General features: G+C 36.3%; 1 protein-coding gene across 4 annotated transcripts in view; it reads right to left on the reverse strand.

The window, feature by feature from the left end:
* Nucleotides 1-1,604: 1,604 nt before the first annotated feature.
* LRRC63 (leucine rich repeat containing 63) overlaps nucleotides 1,605-26,652 on the reverse strand; it is an 81,790-nt gene continuing 56,742 nt past the window's right edge. For all 4 annotated transcript variants that reach the window (XM_027848137.1, XM_027848138.1, XM_027848136.1 and 1 more), the window contains 4 exons: nucleotides 26,440-26,576; nucleotides 15,695-15,778; nucleotides 11,833-12,072; nucleotides 1,605-2,263 (listed from right to left, as the gene is read on the reverse strand). In XM_027848137.1, the coding sequence (XP_027703938.1) occupies nucleotides 2,089-2,263; nucleotides 11,833-12,072; nucleotides 15,695-15,778; nucleotides 26,440-26,576 (636 nt within the window). In that variant the 3' untranslated portion in view covers nucleotides 1,605-2,088. The remainder of the gene's footprint in view (nucleotides 2,264-11,832; nucleotides 12,073-15,694; nucleotides 15,779-26,439; nucleotides 26,577-26,652) is intronic.

A 26,652-nucleotide genomic window follows, 5' to 3' on the forward strand; every position in this document is an offset into this window, starting at 1 on the left:
ACACTGCTTGGCACATAGTAATAAATGTTAACAGATTGGTACCAGGACATACCCTCATAGGCAGGACTTTCCACTTTTATAAAACAAAGAAAGCAAATGCCAAAGGCCTGGACCCTGTGCTTTAGTGACAGGAGATTCCCCTCCTATTGTGTTCTTTGGAACCATGAGCCATTGACCAAGGCTAAGACCAAGACTCCTGGGGGTGATGCCTATACAGGAGTGGAAGGAAGTTCCTCCTTTCTTTTGGTTAAGGATATGCCCTCTATGAATACAGGCCCCAAAGGAGCAGAACAGAGGGGGCTTCTACCAGGCCTAGGTTAAGAGGTCACTGCTCTTTCTGAAAGAACAGAATGATATCTCAACTAAGAACTGCAGCTCAGTCTGGAGCTAGAGAAGAGGGATGATTATCTATACCACTTCCCTCCTCCCCCTTTCTAGATCCCCTTTAGGTATTGTCTTTCCCATTAGAATGTAAGCTCTCTTAGTCAGAGGACTGCTTTGCTGTATTTTTATCCTTAGCAACTAGCACTTGCTAAATGCTCTATCAATCTATTGTCTATCTATCTACCTATCTATGTATCTATCATTTGCCTACCTAATTTGTGGGAAGTTGGACTACCCTGTAATTGTTAGGGATGGGCTTCTGGGGAGCCTAGGGTAGGGGGAAAGAGGAGAAGAGGAGGACATGAAAGGAGCTTACCATAGTTGACTGATTTCTTTTAAAAATGCATTATTCTTTTTTTTTTTTGGCTAGGCAATGGGGTTAAGTGACTTGCCCAGGGTCACACAGTAAGTGTTATGTGTCTGAGGCCGAATTTGAACTTAGGTTCTCCCGAATGCAGGGCCGATGGTCTATCCACTGCACCACCTCGCTGCTCCAAAAATGTATTATTCTTGCTAACCAGCCACTAAATTCTCTTGTTTCTAGCTTCCGAATGACAGCAAGTGCTATTAATGATATCTAAAATAGGAACCTTGAGACAAAGCTCCTGGTGCCCCACCTTAGTTGTAATTTTGATTCTATGCCATAATAACTTTTTCAGTTTTATGTTATATCAAAATACTTGTTTGGATTCCCATAACCAGTATCCATTAGAGGCAGGATTTGAATCTAGGTCTTCCTGAGACTCCTTACACTGAGTTCCCATTCCAATGAAACCACAGGTCTAATCCTTATATTTATCCTTATCAAAATACTATCATATGTTAAAATAGCAAAAAAAAAATGACAAAAAACCAAAGACCCAACAACAGCCCCTAAATATTTGTTAGTGACTTAATCATCTGTAATATCAATATATCTTATAAAGGAATATGTGTATAATAGAAAGCATAACCCAAAGAGCAGTATATACACAAACTACAACTATGTCAATAGAAAAATGTATATACATTATACAGAAATACAAAAATAAAGGAACAAATAGAGAATGGGAGAAGATAAGCTATCATGGACATATTATACATTAGAACATATATTTTAAGTATAAATAATTATAAATGTATGCTTCATTTTGTTACCATTTAAAGATACATATAATAAATTATTTTTAAAAACAAAAGCAAAAATAAAGCTAAATATAAAGTTCATTCAATGTGCAGATGGTATTGGATGGACTCATGTTTTACATTATACAATAGTTAAAAACAATGAGATCACAGATTCAGCAACCTGAAACTATAATGAGCATAAATCACATTTTATTATCACATGCTTGTTTCTTAACTTAGAAGCAGGTTATAGGTAAAAAGGTTAAATGCAGAAAATGTTTATTGTTAGAGATTATAATCCATTTTTCTTATTATGTAGAACACACAATGAAAAAAAAATTGTCCTTGTCTCCATATTTTCCAGTGACACTTACAAATTCTTCCTTCAGAAATACCCAGTGATTCCTATTAATGATAAACTTGTATAAAGCTCCTGGATTACACAGAAGATTCAGGTTAAGAGGTCCATATTTTGAAGTACAGTAACTGCGCCAAAGTTAGATTCTCTAAGAGATATTACTAGAACTTGTAGACTGCAAAATTTCCCGATTCAGGAAGCAGAACTTCTGTTTTCTTAACGAGGGGATGACTTTGATATCATTTGGTCAAAAGATCCAAGATATTTGGATCACGCTTTGTGAACCTATAGCATCTTGAAGAGCAGACGTTAAACAAGATGGGAAGAAGCTGAATATTAAAAACATCAAAGGATCGAATGACTCGAAGTCCTTTGCCATATAAAGGGCCTCGGCAGTAGTCACATACATTAGAGCTGAAATAGAGAAATCAAACTGTAAACTACTTGATGTTTATCGAATGTTTACTACATCGGACGCTCTTAAGTACCATAGACAACACCAAGAAACAAAAGAAATGGTCCCTGGCCTCAATGATTTTAAAATGTAGTTGAAAAGAAAAAAAGAATTACTTAATAATAACTTGCAATTATATAGTGCTTTAAGGCTTGCAAAGTGCTTTATAAATATTACCTCATTTAATTTTTATGATAACCCTGGGAGGAATGCATTACTATTATCCTCATTTTACAACTGAGGAAACTGAAGCAGACAGAGGTTAAGTGACTTGCCCAGGGTCACACAGCTAATAAATGTCTGAGTTTGGATTTGAACTCAAGTCTTCCTAATTTAAGGCCAGTGCTCTATCCACTGAGCAACCTAGGTGCACATGAATAGAGAAGAGAATTAAAATTGAATAACAATTTAAAACAGCAATAAAGGAGAAGTCATAGAGCAGTTTGTGATTAATTTCTAACTGAGTGGTATCCACAATAAGCATTTCACATTTAGGAAACAAAATCACTATACAGCTATATTTCACATCATAGCCATCAACTTGCACATTACCAGTATTATCACAAACTGATTCTACGGGCTTCTGACTACTAAAATTCATTTAACATTTCCCTCTGTTACCTCCAAAGATGGCATGTTTCAGGCCACTGACCCTTCCCAGGGCAGGTCTAGTGGTTCAATGTGCAAGGATAAACAGGTAGGCTTGGTTTGAAAGGAAACTTCACAGGGAGAAAATATGGAAATTTAGGTTGGCAGAAGGGGAAAAAGTGGTAGTGCCAACTGGTGACAAGTTTTAAAGCATGGAATTTATTAGAGAAATTTGATTTTGATATGAATGAACTATAATTATTATAGATTGTAGAACTATAATTATTATAGGGGAGAGACAAGATAAAAATAACGAGTCACCTCTTAGAGGTTTCTCAGCACTCTCTAGTTCTTGATCAAAGAAGATGCTTTGTTATCTATGTAGGCCAATCTCAAGTTAGATGATTTTAAAAGCAAGGATGCTAGATGTGAGACTGATACAAATAACCAACATGAATTGGTTAGGCTTGGACAAAAGGTACGGCTGTGAGAAATCAGAAGTCAAGTCAACAAGCATTTATTAAGCACTTATCATGTATAATGAGAAAGATTTAAAGATTTGACAAGATTTTAGAAGAATGAAGAAAAGAGAGGAATTAATGCTGGAAGTCATCACAGGAAAGAACAACATGGTCATTCTTTTAGTGTGACATACTTTGCATAAAACATCTTTATTTGCCACACTAAATTAAGTTTTCCAAAAAAACTTTTTTTTTTTACAACTTATGTTGGAAAAATGGCAAAATGAGGACATTTCTGGTCCTTTTTTTCTGGAATATTCTTTTCTTTTCCTAGTCCTTTTTGTTTTTATGCTTTTACCAGAGGGGAAAAAAAATGATGCAAGCACCCAATGGCAATGTAAAAGTGCAGCAAGGTACAAGTTCCAGACTTTGTTAGCAGGATGGAGAAGGCAAAGCCAAAACCAATGATGTGGGAAGATACATTCGTTATTGATGACACTGGGAGAAGGCCTGAGAATTTCTATCCTTATGAAAACTACAAACAGTCCGCAAGTTTAAATAGGAGAAGCGAGGTAACCATCCCTGGCACTGAGCTTTCAACCAGTCCCTTTATGACATGGCAGAACCAGTGGATAGAATACAAAGAAGACAGATCATGAGCTAGAGGGCGTCTCAGGAGTCATTGAGTCCGACCCTTTTCTTTTACTGATGAGGAGGAAGGCGTCCAGGGAAGGGAGAATCAGCATCAGAGGTAAGATCTGAACCCAGGGCCTCTCACTCAATGGCTACTATTCTTTCCACTGTACTATAAGAAAAAAGAAGGGTCAGTTGGGACTTTTGCAGTAGGGAAACAGTTTAGTTGTGGTAGTAGGTAACATGTTTTACCTATGTGTGCATTCTTACGCTTTGTGGGACTACGGTGTGGATAAGAAAACCCTTGTGTTCCCTTGGTACATCTGGTGTGATGAGCTATGCTTTCAGAAATTCATGAGCAATGCCCAACTGTCTAACAATAATGAGGAATTGGTTCTAGGTTCAGCCTTGCTGTGTGCCAGAAGTAACATTTCCAAAGTTATTCTCTCCGTCTCCTCCGTCTGTCTGTCTGTCTGTCTCTGTCTCTCTCTATCTCTGTCTCTCTCTCTCTCTTGCAGCATGACTGACAGACATTAGATTCAATTCAATTCAGTGAAATATTTATTCAGTACCTATTATGGCTAAGGCACTGTGCTAGGTATGGGACAGAAATCACTTTTGGGCAGCATTTGTTTTACATAAGCGACGTAAATAACAATAACCATCGCATTCCATATTATTGATAGGTGGCACAGTAGATGGAAGACTGGACTTGCAGTCAGGAAGAGCTGAATTCAAATTCTACCTCAGAAACTTACTACCTATGTGACTCTGGGCAAGTGTTTTAACCTCCTTCAGCCTCAGTTTCCTTATCTGTAAAATGAGGATAATAATAGCAGCTACCTCCCGGAACTGTTGTGAGGATTAAATGAGACAGCATATGTAAAGTGCTTTGCAAACCTTCAAGTATTCTATTATGGCTATTACTTATTATTATTTATAATTGTAATATTATTTCAAGCTAAAATAACAAAACCAAGCCAACAAATATAGTCTATCCTAACTATGTGATTAATTTTAAAATGGGAGGCAACAATGGGTAAATGGAAAGATTTGTAGTCCAAAAACTGGGGCTTGAACTGTAACTCTGCCAGTAATTACCCATGTTACCCTGGGGAAGTCATGTCATTTTTCTGGGTCTGTTCCTTCATCTGAAAGATGAGGGGATTGGACTAAGTGATCTATTAAGTACTATCTTAGGTCAACTACAACTGACCCCAAACCCAAACTCACAATCTGGAAAGAATGAATTGATTAGTCAAGTATTTTTTTAAAGATACAAACAAAACAACTCCCCCCCCCCCCCCCAAAAAAAATACCTTTTACTATATACAAACATGCTGCAAAGGATACACAAATGCAGTTTTCTAGGTCCCCACCTTTGAAGATACACACAGGTCAATAGCAACAAAAGTCCCCATAAGAATAACAGTTTTTCACGTATCAAACACTATTCTTGATAGTAGTTTATGTAAAATTCTCCTCTTCCCCACTAAAATAAAAGCATTCAGCTTATCTGTCCTGGCTCCTGAAGACTAAAAGCTACTTAAGCTTTTAAAATCATTAATGGCATGCATCCAATCAGCCCCATGGCCTGGGTGAGACAAATAATGCCAAAGACAAGTTTCTTCTAGCTCTAATTCATGTGATCCTATGAGTTTGTGATCTTATTTCAATAGAGACATTAAGAGATTTTCCACGTCCTAATGAGGACTCAAAGCTGCAACACACAGTAATAACAACAAAATAAAACAGAAACAAGGAATTTATGTGTTTTAGAAAAGGTTCTTGAAATTTCACCTTCCTACATTTGAAATTTGTGGTTCCTCTCTGCTGTTAATGTCTACTGGATAACTGGAGTCCTCGCTGTCCTAATGTAGGAAATTTTATTCTTCACAAAATACATAAGTGTATGCCATAGATAATAGAATTTTCTGGTATGAAAGCCATGCACATTTACAGAAAATAATATTTTATACCTTCAAATTTTTCATTTGTCTGTTTTTACATAATAATTCTCAAATGTATCCCTCCTCTACCCAGAAAGCCACATTCTGGGGGCAGCTAGGGGGCGCAGTGGATAGAGCACCGGTCCTGAAGTCGAAAGGACCTGAGTTCAAATTTGGCCTCAGACCAAACACTTGACGCTTACTAGCTGTGTGACCCTGGCAAGTCACTTAACCCCAATTGCCTAAAAAAATTATAAAAAAGAGAGAGAAAAGAAAAAAAACAGAAAGCCACACCATGTAACAAAGAATAAAAAAGAAAGAAGAGAAAAAAAACGCTTTGGCAAAACTAACCAACATATCAAAGGAATTTAAAAATGTATATGATTTTCAACACAGATAACTCCCCACCTCCACAAGGAAAGGTAGGGGGAGTACATTCTCATATTTCTTCTTTGAGGCCAAGCTTGGTCAATATATTGACACAGTTGGTTAAAAAGAGAGAGAAGTTGATTAGAGAAATGAATTAAATAACAACATAAAGAAGCAACTGAGAACAGCGACCTAGTGTTTGGTAAACCCAAAGATCCCAGCCAGTGGGGTAAGAACCCACTATCTTTAAAAAATGTTGGGAAAACTGGAAAGTAGATTGGCAAAAATTAGGCATAATCAACATTCTACACCATAGATCAAGACAAGCTCTAAATGAATATATTACTTGGACATGTAGGGTAAAATCATAAACAAATTAGGAGTAAAGAAGAGATTACCTGTCATATCTATGGTGAGGGGAAGAATTCATGACCAAAAGAGAATGAGAGAATCACAGAGAGCAAAAGGAACAATTTTATTACCAATGTGTCTAAAATTAGAAGATAAGCGGGTAAATGGGGGAAAAAAATCTATGCAGCAAATTCCTCTGATAAAGGTCTCATTTATAAAACATATAAACTGATTGAAGGTTATTTGAGTAAGAGCTATTCCTCCAATGAGTCAAAGGATATGAATAAGTAGTTTTCAAAAGGAGAAATCCAAATTATCAATAGTCATTTGAAAAAGAAGCTCTAATTCACTAGTAATTAGAGAAATGCAAATTAAATCAACTTTGAGGTTCTACCTTATACCCATCAGATTGGCAAAGTTATTAAAAAAGTAAAAATTACAAATGCTAGAGGAGCTATGGGAAAATAGGTATATTAATTACTGTTAGTGGATCTGTGAACTGGTCCAGACATTCTGGAAAGCAATTTGGAAGTAGGCCCCAAAAGCTATCAAACTGTGCATACCTTATGATTCAGCAATGTTGCTACTAGGTCTATACTCCAGAGAGATCAAAGAAAGGGAGAAGTGACCTATATGCACAAAACTATTTATGGAATATCTGTTTGTGGTGCAAAGAATTGGTGACTGAGAAAGTGCTCATCAATTGAGAAATGGCTGAACATGGTATAGTATATGAATGTGATGTAATACTATTGTGCTGTAAAAAGTGAAGGGGATAGTTTCAGAGAGACTTGAGAAGGCTTGTATGAACTAATGCAAAGTAGAGTAAACAGAACCAGGAAAACAATTCATTCAACAACAACAATATTGTATAGAAAATCAACTATGAAAGTCTTAGAAACTCTGAACAACACAATGACCAACCACAATTCTGGAGGACTTATGATGAAACATGCTACCCATCAGGAGATGTATATTTGGAGTGCAGATTGAAACTTTTCTTTTCCTCAACATGGTCAATACAGGAATTTCTTTGACTTGACTATACTTGTTTGCTACAGGGGGTGGTGGTGGTGTTTTTCTTATTTTCTCAGTGTGTATACATAGGGAGAGAGTGGGAGGAAGAAAAGGCAATTCAATTCCATAAAGATTAATTAAGTGCCTACTATGTGCCAGGTACTGTGCTAAGTGCTGAGGATACAAATGAGAAAAAGAAAGACAGTCTCTGCCCTCAAAGAGCTTACAATTTAATGGGGGGAGAGAGACAATACACAAAAAGGAAGCTGGAAAGTGGGGGCAAGGGGAGATCTCTATTTGGAAAAAAATATCATTATATAGCATTCAGTTTTGTTATTTTGCTCTTCTCATATACATTGTTGTAGTCACTGTGTTTGTTGTTGACCTGCCTAGCTCAATTTGTATCTGTCTGTGTAAGTGTTCCCATGTTTCTGTGCAGTCTTCATATTCACCATGTCTTACAATACAATAATATATTCCTGTAAAACTCTTTTAACAGGGGCAGCTAGGTGGTGCAGTGGATAGAGAACCAGCCCTGGATTCAGGAGGACCTGAGTTCAAATCCGACCTCAGACACATAACACTTACTAGCTGTGTGACCCTGGGCAAGTCACTTAACCCCATTGCCTAGCCAAAAAAAAAAAAATTGTTTAACCATTCCCAACTGGTGGATATCTATTTTGCTTCCTAGAGGCAGCTAGGTGACACAGTAGATATAGTGCTGGGCCTGTAGTCAGGAAAACGTGGGTTCAAATCTGGCCTCCAACTCACCAGCTATGTGACCCTAGGCAAGTCACTTTAACCTCTACTTCAGTGTCCTCGGCTTTAAAATAGAGATAATAATGGTACCTACCTCCCAAAGTTGTTGTGAAGATAAAGTGAGGTAATATTTGTAAGCACTTAAATGCTTGCTTGATTCCTTCCTTTTTTCCTTCCTTTCTTCCTCCCATTCCCATTTCTCTCTCTCTCTCTCTCTCTCTCTCTCTCTCTCTCTCTCTCTCTCTCTCCATCTTTCATTTTTCTTTCCTTCCTTCTTTTTCTTTGCTATTACAAAAAGCACTATCATAAATATTATGAAGTATATGGGACTTTTTCTTTCTCTTTCTGGTATTCTTAGTTTGGATGCTAGCAGTGGGATCTCTAGGACTAAAGGGTATGAAAAACTTCATCACTTCCTTGGTATAAATTGCTTTCCAAGATAGCTGGAATAATTCATAATTCCACCAATAGCATACAGTTTAATATGTCTGTCTTACCTCAGTGCTTCCAGAATCTACTACTCCCATCCTTTGTCATATTTGCCAATTTGCTGGGAATAATGTAAAACTTCGAGTAGTTTTGACTTGCATTTATCACCTTATTAGTAATTTGGAACAACCTTTCATATGGTAGTTTAACAGTTTGTAATTCTTTTGGGAACTGTTTGCCCTCATCCTTTGACCACTTATCTATTGCAGAATTACTCTTGATCTTAAAATTGTATGTGTGTATGTGTGTATATATATGCCTATATGTATATACTATATTGTGTATACATATATGTATATATGAATACATATATATTAAATAATCAGACCCTTAACACAGAGAGATATTTGCTACAAAGACTTTAAAAAGAATTCTGAAAAGTTTCTTATTGGGTTCCTCTGCAACTTCTGCTCAATAGGTCTACTCTGCCTACCCCTACCTAGATCCAAGATCTGATCTAGAAGAGATGTGTTATCCTATATAGACTAGGTCAAAGATAAGCAGTAAGTTTTAAGAGGCTAGAGGTTTAGAAGCAATACTAATTGGAGATTTTTCTCATTTTTACTCCCAAAGAAGAAAAGTTAAAGATTCTGGTATTTCACTAATTTATTGCACTCTGGGGAATCTACAAGTTGTAATGTCAGCAGATTTAATGAGCATTCTTGTCTATGCAAGTCAATTTTAGGCAAAGTCTGGCTTATATTCCCTCATCTTAGGGCAATTCCAGAGCCAGTGACTGTTGACCTGTGCAATAGTAGATGAGCAGTCCAGAGACTTAACTGATAATTCAGAAGTCCTGGAATGGCCTATGGCCTCATTTGGTGGGTTAGTATGACTTGACACTCAAAAAAAGTGACCCATCTTCTGAAAAGAATATATCAAATGGCCTAGTCAACATTTTTGGGGTTGGAGGGAAGGAGGGTTACTATTTCTGCTAGAAAAAAGGGACACGTTATTTAAGCACCCTGTACAGGTACTAAACTATCATGCCTTCTCATTCCAGCAGGGGTTAGGCAAATTGCTAAATCTCAGTTTCTTCATCTATTAAATGAATATGACAATGATTACTGAATGTTGGGAAGACAACTTCGATTTCAAAAATTTTTCCAAACCCTCCCATTTGTGCCAACAAGGATTGAAACTATCTTGGAGGCCTTGCCCTTAACAATAGGCTAAGTCTACTAATAATTATAATCTGGGTGTTAGGGTTTCCCATTAGAAACCCTAAGAGTATATATACAAGCCTCTCTCTAGACTGGGTGATGCCTAGCCTAGTAAGAACAATAGTCCTGGTTCCCTGTAGTTATATTCACTTTTGCTTTTCCTTCTGAATAGCTACTGCTATTCAATACAACCCAAAAATGTCCCTGGCATGCCTGACATGCATATAATTTATGCTGTACTGCTGTAGTTTACACTCTTGTTCATCTCATCAGGGCAATGAGTCCCAAAGAGAGTTTGCCTTACCTTAAACTTTTTCAACCATCTGAATCACAGTAACATTCTATACTGTGGTTGTATATAAGCATACTAGCAAAAAAAAAATCATAGGATCATAGATTTACAGCTGGAAAAAACCTCTCAAAGGACTTTAAAAAGATAACCCAGGTCCCTCATTTTAAAGATGCTTAATCATGTTTTGCCTTTAGTTTCTAATTAGTTATTCCCTAGAATTCCTAAGCCTCATCTGCCAATTACTAACAGATGTTCATTCCTGTTTCCTTGTGTATGATGATGCATTCTGTTCATTTTAATTACCAAGGACCCCCAAAGTCTTTTTACCTTTGACCATTTGCAGAAATTCTAACGCTATGATCTTTACATTGCCTTTTCTCCCTTAGGAGTCTGGCTTTGAAGCCTCTCTGGTCACTGCTTATTTTATCACTCCTTCATAATCATCCAGGCTTAACTGATCTTTCCTCCTTTTTCTTACTATCCTTCTTCCCCTTCCTCTACTTAAATTTTTTAAGGTTACTATGTTAACTAGGAAGGAAACTTGGATCAAATATATGTAAGGCAGTTGGATTCATTACTATATAACATTGGGATCAGTTTAGTTCCATGCCTATCTTATAAGATTGATAAAGACCAATCAATTAAAAAGAGTTGTATATCATTTAACATATAAAAATGCTTAAGAATTAAGTATTTAAGAATTTAGTTGTTTCACTGATTAGAGAAAAATTAGCTTTCATCTGAAAGCTATGGATGAAAAGCCCTTAAGGAGTTTACCAAACTATGGTAGTGAGTTTGTGAATTCCCCTGAAAGAGCAGTGGTAGCTTTCTGCATGCATGCTTACTCTACTATTGAACCCTTCTGGTCAAAGAAGAACATGTTTCTTTGCACAGTCTCCCAGATGCAGAAAAATGGCTCCTATGGACCCACTTCAATATTTTCTTCCATGTCTGTGGAAGCTCAATAGAAAGTTTTAACTGGTTATTGTGCAATGACTGCCAGCTACAGTTAAATGATTTCCAGCTTACATAAGGAATAAGCCCTAATTCATGAAATAATGGAGGAATGGAGCTAAAGGAATGGAGCTGTACCCTTTTGCAGGTACAGAAACCACTTGGTTGATTCTTTGGTATCAGAAGAAAAATCAGAGAAATATTTCTAGTTAACCTTATATCAAATGCACTTACATCAAATATAGTCATCTAGGTCTAAGAAGATGACCTAATAGAAACCACTTAGTGAAATCCAACACTTTGATTTTATAGATGAGGAAACATAAGCACCCGGAGGTTAAGTAATTTGCTCAAGGTCACATTAGTAACTTAATGGAAGAGCTAGATTCAAATACAGATCATTTAATTTCAAATGTAGGGTTCTTTCCACTATACTAAATATTTTACTTGAGGACAAAATAGAAAAAAATTGTCATCAATAAAAAGTTTCCATAGCTTGCTTACGTGATTAGTTGTTGCTTAATTTCGGATGGGAGCACCTCATAAAATTTCCATAGTTGGTTTTGGACAAAAGACACGAGAGCCAGATCTTTGAGGCTTTGAGCATCATTTTTTGAATTCTCTTTCCAAAACAAAGGGTGTATGAAGTTATTTTCTATGTTGAAGATATCTGGGGAAATTTTCAGAATTCCTGGTGGCAAAGATGTTAGTTCATTCCCCTCAAGATTCAAATTGTTAAGGTTGCTGCAGAAAAAGACCATCATTAAAAGTCATTTGTGCAATTAATACTACTAACACCAAACACCAATTATAATCTGACTCTAGAACCATGGTTACTAATAATTCCCACTTTATCTGATGACCACTAAATATAACAAATAATAAACACAGGTGTTTCCTTGGACTTATATATGGGCTATGGAATTCTTATGTGAAAATGCAATCAGAATTAGTCTCAGAACTATGTTTTCACTTGCTAATCAGATTATTAATCCATGGGAGAATTTGAGTGAGAGTTCAGGTGAAATATGTTCATTAATGCACGGTGGGCCTTCCTTTGTATACCTCTAATTTCTAAAGAGCAAATTCATGGAGTCCAGCACTACAGGAGTAAATCATCAAGAATTCAGATAAAACATCACTCTGATTTCATGCCCATGGGTTGGAGATAGCTCTGGGTTTTTCAAAAGTCTTGTAAACTAAAAACCTAACTCTTGGAGGTCTCATCAGACAGGAAAGGCTTAAAATTTGGGCCTAACTGAACTGCATAGCTAAGGGTAACACCTTTAGAGGTTCTTTCCCTCCAAGTTGCACCTGTAGTTTTGAGTCTCTAGTGGAGAAGGTGCTCCTGCTCTCAGGGTTCCAGGGATAGGTAACCTATGCATGGCTATCCTCCTAACACTAGATTATGAATCCCCACCAGTTTACATTTCCTTAACAATCAGCTAAGAGACTGAATTCTTTAACAAAGGCATTTAGTAAAATGGTATGGCAAAAACAGTAGTTACCTAGCACCAGGTGCACACTTTTCCACAAATAAATAGTCTTGGAAGATAAGAGTGGGTATGAATTTAAAGTGCAGTGTTAGTGAGGCATATGTATATGGAATACACACAGCCAAGACGAGTCACAATTCCAAAACTGCAGGGCCTCAATGTCCCTTATTTCTCCAGAGGATCCTGAAGTTCGCTGTGAGACATGATGTCAATAATGTATGAGTTGCTCCACTGCTCAGCTAGGCTGGCTCCTTACAGGACACAGCATCTCAGCTGGATGGGTAGCTCAGCTGGACCTGCCTCCTGTAGAATATGGTGTCAGAGCTGGATGGGTCAGTTCCCTGCTGAGCTGAGTCAGGAAGGTGTCTCAACTGCTATGCTGCCTCCTCAGTGAGCTCAGGTGCTACTAGGCTAGGCTGGGCTGGGCAGAATGACTGGTCACTGAACTCGGCAGCTTCTGGGCTGGGACAGAAAGGTCCCTCAGCTGCTGGCCTGGGCCAGCCAAGCCATTCTGATGCTGGGCAATGGCCTGGATGGCGTCAGGGAGGCTAGTCTGCCACTGAGCCGTTGTACTGCTGTGGGACTGCTGCTGCCAGGCTACACTGGACAAGTCCCTTGGCCTCTGGGCTTTTTTCAGGGGAAAGCATTTCTATGAATGGGTTAATCTTATGGATCACTACCTTGGTTAGTAATTCTGTGATTTTTTTCAGCTGGAGTTACAATGCTCTTTTCATCTAGGGCAATGGCCTAATTTAGCCTGGGATTGGCAGAAGCCTCTCCTCCTTGACACTCTCAGTGTCAGCTCTAAGGTTGGTCACCTCCAGATAGGGGAATTGAAAAAGGTCTAAACTCTTCTGTTCAGTTGTCCTTCCAGGTTCGAAAGATTCTTTCCCTAATAAGACACTATGTCTTGCCTTAGAGTGATAAGTCCCAATTTAATCACTTACAGTTTCCATATTCTTTTGGGGTATTCTGCAGAAGAGTGGTTAAGTGTAAAGGTGAGAATATCATCTGTGTTCTAGAAGCAAGTTTATTGTCTGGCTGACTTCTTCATAAGCAATTGAGTTATTCAATATTCCATGGGCCCATATCCACTCAAAACCATAGCTCCCCCCTATATGTTTACATTTTTATAGTAAATATTGTATCCTCAGCCAGAGGATATAATTAATTTAAAGCAAAGACATTTAACAAGATAGCACAGTAAGAATAGTAACAGAACATCTTTTCCCCAAACTTTGGGTACTCTTTCCCACAAATACCTACACCATAAGTGAGAAGAGTGGGCACAGATAAGGAGCAGCTCACAAGGGGGCATACATGTTAGGAACATGTATGGTCAAAGCACATGTGTGAAGAGGCGACTCACATGCCCAATCCTGCAGCTCTTCTGATGTCTAACAGTGAAATCACTGCTTTCTCTGGGCCTGGGCATCATCATCTGCCTCTGGCTGTCCTGCGGGGTCCTCCATTATCCACTAGAAGTATCTTTCTCCTGCTTTTCTGGAGTTTTCTGGGCAATGCTTTATCTCGCTAGCTTCTGGGCTTCAACTCTTCAGGATTACCTCCTAGCCCTCACTTTTGGTACACTATGTGGTAATGACTAAAAGCCTTTTCCTAATAAGTATAGTTCGACAACTGTTTAGTCATAGCAAGACTGTATCTACTTTAAGAAACCAGGTAAAGTGACCTCACATAAAGATTAAGTCATTTCTTCTTGATCTCTATGGCTAAAATAGAAATCATAGTCTCTTGTCACAAACAATTATCTGACCTAGGGTACTCTCAATATCTTCTCTGTCTTAGTATGCACATAAATTTGAGCCAGAACCATAAGTGGCGGAAAGGTTCTTCATCCATCTAGCCTACATTCTTTGCTTTTTTTCAGATATATTTGTCAGTAGCAAAACCCTACAGCTTTGATGTTACATTTTAGTCAGTAAAACATGTCTCTCTAAAATTAAATTAATGTAAATTAATTAATAATTAATTATTTTTATATATGTTAATAATTAATAAGTTAAAACTAACATCTCTCTAAAAATAAAATTAATTGAAACATTTAAGGGTCAAGCTCTCAAGTTCAGTCAAATTAAGATATCCCTGGCCTCATCAGCATAAGGTCCTTTCTTAATATGCTTGTTTATACTGTAGTAATTACTTGTGTAATCCTTTCCCCTTTGTTAAAAGGGGAATCAACATTACTAATTTTCTTTAAAAAAAAAAAACCTCACTTATCTCAATTCTCTTGTGTACAAAAGCACTTTTATCTAACTAGAGTTGGAAACAGACAGAAAAGCATCTGGGACAATTATGCATCGAGAAAATGTAAAAATCAAATCAGGCTAGCCCAATTTAGCTTTATGCATTAGACACCAGGCAGCTTTTAAAAAAAAAAAAGGCACATTAAGATCAACTAAGTCCCTTTTTTATATTCCTGCATTTTCACTTACAGGCTGTTATTCTTAGGTTCCTTTATCTCAAGGTTAAGTGTTTTTTGAAATAAGTTCCTGTTATTAGTATTTAAATATTAATAAAGGTAATTCAATATTGTTAGGCAGTCACTAAGATTCTTTTTCAAACAGTTTTGGAAATTTTTATTTTCTTTTTATCCTAGCACTTAGCACAGTGCCTGGCACATAGTAGGCACTTTATAAATGTTTACTGTTTGATTACTATGCCACAGAGAAATCACAATTTATATTTTTCCTGAATTAATACCTTATAGATTCTATCTTTACTTGCTATTAAATTACTACTTAAAATATAGTATATGAATTAAATTCTCCCCAAAAGAACAATTCTATTTTGTGGCTAAACATATATTTAAAATATATGAACTTTTTGTATATTTACTGCTTTTTAAATACCTGAGATTCTTGATTTCATTTGGAAGAGAAGTAATTTCATTGTAGGAGATATCCAGGAACTCAAGTTTAGACAACGCAAATAATCTTAAAAAGAGAGAAAACCAGCATGCTATAAAAATAATTATGTGGTGGTTACTTATTGAGAATTAAAAGAATATAAGGAATTTCACTGAATGTAGAGAAGTTATAGAAATTGTTTTTTTCTAAAGAGTGGCAGCAATGTATAGCAGCGAGACAGCTGGCCTCAGTCAGGAAGATTTGGATTTAAGTTCTATCTGTGATACATACTGCCTGTGTGACCCCTAGCAAGTCATTTAACCTTAGTGGGCGGGGCAACTCTAAGACTTGAGGTTGTAAGGAAGGGGCTGATCTGCATTTGTAGAGTAAGGTCTTTACTGGAAGCTTCCTATACTGATTAAGTCACAAGTCTGGTTAAAAAAAAAAAGTAGTTTTGGATGCAATTTCAAACACATTGTCTTATTTGGGCCTCACAAGAATTTTTTGAAGGGGCAGCTAGGTGGCACAGTGGATAGAGCTCCTGCCTTGGAGTCAGGAGGATCTGAATTCAAGTCTGGCCTCAGACACTTGACATTTATAAGCTGTGTGACCCTGGGCAAGTCACTTAACCCTAACTGCCTCATCAAAAAAAAGAAAAACGGGGCAGCTAGATGGCGCAGTGGATAGAGCACCGGCCCTGAAGTCAGGAGGACCTGAGTTCAAATCTGGCCTCAGATCAAACACTTGAGACGTACTAGTTGTGTGACCTTGGGCAAGTCACTTAACCCCAATTGCCTTACCAAAAACAAAACAAAAAAAAGTTTTTTGAGGTAGGCAAGATAAATATCATTATGTCTGTTTTATAGATGATGAAACTGAGGCTTAAAAAATTGAAGTGAGGGGCATCTAGGTGGTGCAGCAGCTACAGCACCGGCCCTGAAATCAGCAGGACCTGAGTTCAAATCCGGCCTCAGACCAAACACTTGACACTTACTAGCTGTGTGACCCTTGGCAAGTCACTTAACCCCAATTGCCTAAAGAAAAAAAAAATTGAAGTGACTTCCTCAAACTTGCATTGCTATTAGCTGCCAGAAAATGTTACTGTTGCTTTTGTTTCTATATCATAGTCATTTTCAGTTACACTTTCCCCAACTCCAACAAAATCCCCATCTTTTCTTTAAAACAAATAAACAAAAACAGTCAATAAATCAGCACAGTGATGGTGAGTGAGAATAGGTCTACACTCTCTACACCAGAGATGTCAAACACATGGCCTGAGGGATGCACATGGCCCACTGGATGAGATCAAAATATAACTGGGAAACACTTAACAAAATAAATAAAAATACAATAAAACTGAAATAATAGTACATTTTAACCTAAGTCAATATGCAGCCCACAGGGATCCTTCTGTATAGATTAGTGATCCCTGTTTCTATTTGACTTTGACATCACTGTTCTACACCATAATAATCCACTTTTATTTTGGAAGAAAGGATGTGTGTTTCATCACCTGGTCTCTGGGATCAGGATTGGCTATTACATCTACTCAGATCTTGGCTTCCTTTTACACTACATCTTTTAAATAAATACATATTTTAATATATATGATATATTATAATGTTATATATAATTATAATATAATATATAATCTACATATATTTATTCTAAATTTAGTCGCTTTCAACAAAACAACAACAACAAAAAGAAACTCTCTGGGTTTCAATAAATTGAATTGATAAATTGAGAAGATATTGTGAGGAGAAAGATTTCCCCCTCCCTGTTCTGATGTTCTCAACCCCCAGGAACACTTATTTAAATGCTTTCTAAATGGAATTTTTGGACAGAATGGTATTCTACCTTAAGGGGCATCAAGGGGGTGATGTGAGCAGCACAAAGGGTACAAGCAGGGTCATTATTTCATATATCCCCTTAAAGAGACAAATCTTTAAATAGATGCTAGAGGTAAATTAAGTCAGGCTACAAATCAGACTACTCAGAGGACTCACCCTAATTTGAGAGGGGAGATTTACATGTCACCAAGGTAACCAAGAAAACTCAGCAAACATAAACACCATGAAAAAAAAAAACAAAAAACTAAAGCAATACAATAATGATCATCAATATTAAATGACAAGTCTCCTTATAACCTGGTAACCCACTCCCAATGTCCATTTAATCAGCACATTTCATCTTGAGTCCCAGATGTCCCAGGTAGTCGTCTGGTCCCTGGAAACACCTTTCCTTGGACATTCTGGAATAGGTCTCATTCTCTGGGCAGCTCCAAAGGGGTTCCTTCTAGTAGATCTGCATCTCTGGTTCCAAATCACTTGCAGAGATTCCTAGGCAATTCTGCTAAAATCTGCCAGTAACAAGACTCAATATAATTTAGTACAACCTCTGACTTTGGTTTTCTAATAACTAGTTCATGTGGTGAAAACCAGCTCAAGTCTTATGGTTCTAATCCTTTTAACCACAGAGCTATAAAAACATCAAATTAGGAACCTATAATTTACCTGAAACTTCAGAGAACTTCACTTTTTACATACCACTTGCTGTTTCCATCTTCACCTAAACCCTGTACCTGATATGTACACTGCCATCAGGCTGAAGGATGAATCTTAAAAAAAAAAAATCCATGAGGGCCTAGCTTAGAAAATGAGCCCTTCTGTCTCTTAAAATAATTAGAGACTTCACAGTAGGAAAATAATTTCACTTTCTTTGCAATTATAAATGCAATTTTATATGTAAAATCCTTAATCCAATTTTGAGAAGTTGTTACTAAAATACACTCAAGGCCTGTATATCCCATTAAAAATATTTGGAAACCAACCAAATATATACATATATACACACACATACATATACACACTATACACACATATATATGTATATACACATATATGTACATATATTTATTCTAGTTTTTAGGGAAACTGACTCTGTTGGTTTCTCAATACTTATTACTCCATTTAATTAGAAAACTTTAACATCTTTGTCTTATTCCCTTCTTTTGAGAATGTTATCCCCAACTGATCCTGAAAGAATTAGATCAGAGGTTCCCAAACTTATTTGGCCTACCACTCCCTTTTCAAAAAAAAATTACTCAGTGCCCCCTTGGAAATCTACTTTCTTTAACTATTTAATGCTTTTTTTTCAATTTGCATCATTTCAAAAAATATATAATTTTTTTTAAAATGACACATCTTAAATTTAATTATTTATTATAAATTTGTGGATTTTTTTCCTGCATTGAAATTTTGATGACTCAATATTGTGTGATGTAACTATATAGTATCATATTATAAAGAAGTCATTACATGCACATATTCCTGCCAATGCATACTGGACTCCCCAACAATGTGCAACATGCTTGCCTGCCCGTACTTGCTTGTTAAGAACTGTTGGTGGACTTGACCACTGATTGGTTATAAATTGCATTTTCTATGTTTATTTGAAAAATAATGTAATCACTATGACTTTAACTCTGTTACACAACAAATGAAACACGTACAAATGTTTTTTTCAAAATTTTCTTCTCTTCTTTCCTTATGCTTCCACAGTCTCCTTATGTTTATTTAAAGCCCCCCAGTTGCACCTGAGGCTGCTACCACCCCCCGAGTTGTCCCAGTGCCCCACAGGGGGTGATATCACCCACTTTGGGAACCTATGAATTGGACCTAATTTTATACATGAATATATATAACTATTAGCAAGGGGCAAGCCCAAGAACTCATCGACTTAGTTGCTTAGGCTATGGAATTGACCACAACTTCAAATTAAAATAGTATGATCTTCCATACTTGCATCTTATTATAGTAACTCAGAGTTGTTTTAGTATTAATCTATTAATTAATAGAGTTGGTATTGCAATGACAAATTTCCACTGTTCACCTACCCTGATCATAGAAATTTGCTGTGAAAGAAAAAGGAGGGATATGGTTATGACAATATCAAGACTGTACCTCAAGGGCAATAGGCTATAATGGGAAAATTCCCTTAGCTCTGTTTGATTCCAGCCAAGTGTCACAGTTAATAGCCAATCACATAGCAAAGTTCCACATTACACAGAGGGTATCATAGCCATGATCACAATAAACAGGTAAGAAAATGTTCTGTTAAAAAAATAGCACAATGGGGAAACTGAGTTAACAGGATCCTACCTTTTCCTATGCAAGGTCATCCCCTCAACTTTCCCAGACACAAACATTTCACCTGTAGAAGTTCTCAGACTGCACTCCCTTTGGGCAGCACATAACATTTCCCTTTAATGGTGGGCTACTAGCTCAATGACACTTTACACAAGAATACTCGAAATCAAAACTTAGAACAATATTAAATTGCAGTCCCACCAGATTTTACCCCAAATAGCAAAATTTCATTAATCATAGGCGAGGGCTAGGTTATTATTATTTTTTCTCATATTTCAACAACAGTTAACAATGAGCAAATATAAAAGCATTTCATTTACCCTTCATTTATAAATTAAGAATAATCACATTATGGAGTTTCACACATACAGTATATACATGATAGTTGGTTCAAACCCCCTAGGAAGAATCTTCCTACTGTAAGTCCCCAGAGTCTAGGGGAGCAGAACCTGTTGCCTAAGGCCACATGTGGTTTTCTAAGTCCTCAAGTGTGGCCCTTGGACTGTACCCAAACTTCACAGTTAAGTTTGGATTCTGTGAAAAGGCTGCACTTGAGGACCTGGAAGGCCACATTCGGCCTCAAGGCCATAGGTTCCCCACCTCTACCCCAGACTAACAGATATCTGTATTATTTATTTACTCCTAAGGCAAAAATAAATCTTTGAATCTGAAGTCTATTGTTACTAAGTTGGTTCAAAATGTAACTTTAAAATATACTATTTATTAACCATACAATTTCATAATTTTCCTAAGTGATAGCCTAATAATCTTAAGTGAAACTCATTTTTCACTTTCAGTAAACTTTTAAGTTTCTAGTTTCTCACATTTCAGTACTTTAGAATATTACAATACAAGATCAGGAGGGCTGATAATATCTTATCACCCTTTTCAAATAGAAAGTCCCAAGAAACTTCATAGACAAGGATGACTTAAAGAGGACTTTGCCACTTTTTGTCCCAACAGTAAGCTATTATTACTATCCATTTTAAAGCAAAATATATCCCATAAAATATTTAACATTTTCCAAACATTTTGACCATATTCCTTTAACAGCTCAATTTATAATCTAACAATTCACATTAAAGAAAAGTTACTTTTCTAACAGAATTCTAATACTATGGCTTCACAAATTTTACAATATAAGAAAAAAAACACTTAGAAACATTAATAACATACAAAATATCATGTATTTAAAACATGAAACAAAACTTATTACCAGTCAGATGACATCAATTTAGTTGAATACATTTCCAAATTATGTTACATAGAAAATTACTTCATTCATTTTCTCAGTCTTGGCATTCTGTACTGATTGCATTCAAGACCAATAAAGTGTAATTTTGATCCAATTATACCTTCAATAAAAGTTACTTTTGCAGTTTCTAAACATATTGCCTGGGCAGCAAGATGGCTCAGTAGATAAGAGTGCTGGGCCCAAAGTCACAAAGACCTAAGTCCAGATCTGGCCTTGACCTTGTTTACCTCAATTTCCTCATCTGTAAAATGAATTGGAGGAAATGGTAAACCACTCTAGTATATTTGACAAGAAAACTCCAAATGGGGTCATGAAAGTCAGACATGACAGAAATGACTGAACAACAACACGCATATTGCTTTAATACCAAATATTAAGGGTCTTCCATTAAGGCTTGATTTCCTTATAGAGGAACAAACATCACAATTATCCTAACAGGAGAACATAGCTCATTTAAGACAAGACTAGAATACATTCAATCACATCTGGATCTATATGTACAAGTGGTATCACACAGAATCTCAATTTTCCCAGGCCATTTACTGTTAGTACTCCATATTACAGGGCCCACTACTTTCAGTTAGTGTACTGTCAAAGATTTAAAGTGGCAGTCTTACATTCTCATTCCCCTCTTTTATGGTCCATGAGGATTTTATATTCCTCATGCAACAACTAAAATATACTCTCCTAATGGTCCTTCACAGACAGAATTTTGGTATGCTATCTACAAGTAATTCCATGCTGCAATTTTATTACTATAGTTTCCATATCATAAAGAATAACCATATAACATTTCTCATATCCTTATTTCAATGAGATCAAAAACCTCCCCTAAACCTCTTTCCCAAACTCCAAACTCTTTACTTTCAAATCCTCTATTTACATTGCTAATGCAAACAGACTTCTACTCATTCTCCTCTCATCCCTACTTGTTAAACTTTCTCTCCTCTTTGTCTTCTATATTTTCTCACTGGACTTTGATTATGCTTCAAAACAGTACCTGTCTTGTTTCTTTCATATTTGGGTCTGACACTTCCCTTACTTTCTTCGATTTGCTTAATTCCTCTAGTCTTTATTTCCCAATCATATCCCAGACTATTTATAGAACTAATATTCATTCCACTGAGTTTTTTTAGCCCAAGTTTTTATTACATAATACAAATCAATTGCAGTACTGTTGCCTTTGGGGTTCTTAAAAGTTTGCAAATGCATAGTCTATTCCAATACTTTTTGGTGACTTTAGTTTACCTAAATAATTAAGTTATGTTATATCATTTGTAGAAGAAAATGCAATGGTAACATAAAACATTCTTCCAAATTAAATTTTACTTACTTTTCAGTGTTCCCTGATTTATACAAGCTTCTCTCTTTTCACAGTCAAGAAAAGTTAATAATAGGCAGTTTAAAAAAAAACTGCAAACCTATTTTGTTCTTTTCTCTAATTGGTGAAATCATCTTCCTTGCAATAAAACAATGAATCTGTCACTCTCCAGGGAAAGAGTGATAAAGGGTTTAATTGTTTTTCCATACAAATTTCAGAAAGCTTTATTCTTATTTTTTCTTAAAACAAATTTTACAGAGTGGTACCCTAAAACTCACTAAGATATTTTAGCACTTATAAAAACATTTAAACCACAACTTAGAGATTCACAGTAAAGAACTTACATTTCAGTCACAAATTTAGTCTCTAATTAGCTTATGATACTGTAAATTCCTTCAGACAGGGGGAAAAGATTACCTTCCCTCTTAAATATCTTAATCTGTGCAATCTCCAGCTCTGTCCTTAGTCAGTCCCCTGAATGGGAAGCTTCCCCTGTTCCTAGGCCAATAAGAACTTCTCTAAAGGGGGTGGGGGGAGGGTATCTGTTAGCTTACAAGAGTCAGTACCTGTGTTCCTTCCTCAGGGAGCAGTCACCAAAAAGAAAACCCATTCTTGCAGCACTTTGAAAGGAAGGATTATACCCACTGATTGACTTCCCTAGAAGATATTTTTAACCATATGAATGAAATATCTTTCAATTCAAGGTACTGAAGTCACTGTTATGGATGCTAATGAAAAATGACAATATTTCTGGATAAGAAGCTGATATAGAAGAAGAAAGGAGAAGCTGATATCCTTGTAAATTTTCAAATTCTGGGGTAAGAACTTTACCAAGATGGAGCTGAGATATAAAATCCTGTCAATTTTTTTGAAAAGATAAATCTCTGAATACCTACAAACACTTCAGAATGCTGTCAAAGTTACTTCTATCTTTATGGCACTGCTGTGGAACCTTACATTCACAATCCTTTTGTTTTCCAATGTAAACTTTATCAAAAACATTGACCTAGCCAAAGATGAATAAACACTTTAAGATTTGTTTTTGTGTTACCACCTTGGTAGAAACAGGCAGAAGCTGCATAAGCCTCAAGGCCATTTTGTATTTTTCCTTATACTTACTGGCATACTAATGACAAGCTTTTCTTTGCACAACTGGCCTGTCCGAGGCCAAAAGTTTATCATAGGAAGTCTTTACTTGGCAGAATATATCAGAATTTATACTCTGATAGCATACTTTTCCATTTCTCCCAGTAATTCATTTAACTTTTTCTTTATTTTTAGATAGTGTTTAGTGCTGTTCAGTACTGTTGGATGCTGTTCATTGCACATATATTTACTATTGATATTGTCTATGACCTTTAAGCAAAGTTTCCCTATTTATCTCTTTTAATTAAGCCTATTTTTGCTGTTGCCTTGTCTGGGATCATGAGTTCTACCCCTGCCTTTTTTTTTTTAACATCATCTGAAGCATAATAAATTTGCTCCAGTCCCCTTTTTACTTTTTGTAAATCTTTATGCTTCAAGTATGCTTCTTATAAAGAAAAAAAAATGGACTGTTGGATATGCTTTCTGTTTGTTCTGCTATCCTTGTTTCTTTTATAAGTAAATTCATCCCATTTACATTCACAGTACTGACTGTTAACTATATATTTCTCTCCATGCATTTTTTTTTCAAGATCTCTCTTTACTGAACAGTGGGTGGTGAGAGAGATGGAATGCACAAACTACCAGTATTCTCTTTTCTTTCTCTCATCAAGAACCCAATCACAGGTTCTTATCCTTTCTTTCCTTCTAAATTCCTCTTTGCAGTTCATCCTTTAGAGTTTGTTTTTCTTAGGACTAATCCCTCCTCCTCTCCTTTCTTCCTTTTCGCCCTGCACCCAACTACATATAATATTTCCCCCTTTGATCAGTTTAGAATAAAAGTTCAAGTATCCCCTACTCCACTCTGCCCTTTCTCCTTGTTAATATAGTATTCTTCTTGCACACCTAATTATATGATTTCATACTGTGCATTTAAAAAAAAAATCTTTGTGGCATGGCTGAGGGAGAAAGCTTGGCTGTGGTTCTTTCTGTTTGTCTGCCATCTTGGCCTTTCCTTTTCTCTGACTTCCTGGCATAGCTTTCAAGAACCCAATGCTACCTCCATTCCATAATGAATGATCAGAATTGTATTTTTATGGAGATATGGAATTCTTATTCACCCTCCATGGCAAATCTACTGGATGCATTGGAGCCCTCCCTTCAAGTTTTTAAATATTAAATATTCTTTGTTATAACTAGCTCACCTCCTTTTCCAAGCATATATTTCCTTTATTATGTTTTTGCGCCATTCTACTTCCTGCAAACAAGTCATTGTTGGTAATATTTTGCAGGTTATTTATACCTACCATGTGCCTTTTCCTCACCTGTTAGATCACCTGTAATTTGGATTCTTTAGACACCATGGTTTTCTCTGATTAATAGCCATAAAAGTATCAACAGAAAACCATTGATTTCATGGTATTGAGTAGCTTTGGATAGCACTGCATTATTTTTAAAATGTGATTTATGCCAAGCTCTTCTTTCATTTCAAGTCAGGGCTCAACTCGTTGATTGCCCCCAAAATATATACTTGGTTGATGAATGTAATTCCTCAAATTGAGGTTCTGGAGGAATTCATCAATTTGAGGAAGAGACTGTAGGGGTGGAGGCATTGCAAACATGAGAAGATTGCCAGATAAGAGACAGAGAAATGGTCTGGGGACTCATGGACTCATCTAGGGTTTGAAGATATAATTTTTCCTGGGTCTAATCAATCCTGTATAAAATTTGTAACTAAGATTCTAGAACCACAAAAACAAAAGCAGAGCCTAGGACCATGGTGATCCCACGAAGAGGTAGAAATTGGTAAAACTCATCTCAGAGACTAAAATAATAATAATATATATCATTTATATGGCACTTTAAGGTTTGCAAAACACTCTGTACATGTTAGCTTATGTAAACAACCTTTGTAAAGTTTTTATAACTGGGTTTAAGAATTTCTCCACTACAAAGTTTTAAAGAATTAACATTCAAGTGACCCTCGATTTTTAAAAGCACTGGCAGATCCAATAAAGCTAGAAAGACTTCGAGCATAGGTCCAGTATGTCTGTCATGTCAGCCTAGGTTAAGTATATCACCAAAGTGACGTCTGGCTGATGAATTCTTTAGTCATGAGGTAATGTATTTAAGAGGTCATACAGCTAGGTAGTATTCATGTGGTGCTTTAAGCTTTACAAATATCATCTCATCTGATCCTCATAACAACCCTGGGAGGTAGGTGCAATTATGATCCCCATTTTACAAATGAGAAAACTTGGACAAAGGTTAAGTGATTTGTCTAGTCATATAGTTGACAAGGATCTGAGGCAGGATTTCAACTTAAATCTTTCTGACTCCAGGTCCAGTGCTCTATGCATTGTGATATACATCTGGGGATAGAGTATCTGGTTGGCACATCACATGAATCAAGTCACATTTTGCTTAAGTACTGACATAAAAATGAACTGAAATTCCCCTACATGATTTACTCAATCAGTACGAAGAAAGTGCTTTATGTGCATTTCCTAGACTTAATTAATTGCAATATATGCAGTCAGTAGACTATATAATATATTATGAAGTAGAGCAGATAACTAGGACAGGTCATAGAGGACTACATCATAGAATCATTTTTATAGATGAGGAAATTTAGGCCCAGATATGGTAGATGACTTGATCAAGGCCATGCATTTCATGAGTTAAAAGAGTTGGATTTAGGCCCAAGATCTCTAACTCCAAAACTAGTACTCTTTCCATTGCACCAAGCTGAGTCTGCATAGGAGTCATTCAAAGAATGGTCTACTGTTAAATCAGTCACACATTCATTCATTCATTCATTCATTCACTCATTCATTCATTCAATGAGTATTTTATTAAATGCCTACTGTATGTAAGGCACTAGAATGAACCAAAAATTATTCTTGTGTGTCTAGTTATTTTAAATTTGTCACCTTACCCATTTGGAAGAGAAGTTAACAAATTAAAGGAAATGACAAATACTTCAAGGTGCTTTAATTTTTCGATATCAGAAGGGATCTCTCTGATAGGATTATTTCTCATGATCAGGACTTGTAAGTTAATTAAAACTAACACCTACAGAACAGAAAAAGGATAAGGAAATGGTTAGAAAGAATACATGTAATTTATTCTTACTTTTTACTTGCTGAAT

The sequence above is a fragment of the Vombatus ursinus genome, unplaced genomic scaffold (assembly GCF_900497805.2).
Source record: "Vombatus ursinus unplaced genomic scaffold, bare-nosed wombat genome assembly UNPS02005659.1, whole genome shotgun sequence".
NCBI classification, from domain to species: domain Eukaryota; kingdom Metazoa; phylum Chordata; class Mammalia; order Diprotodontia; family Vombatidae; genus Vombatus; species Vombatus ursinus.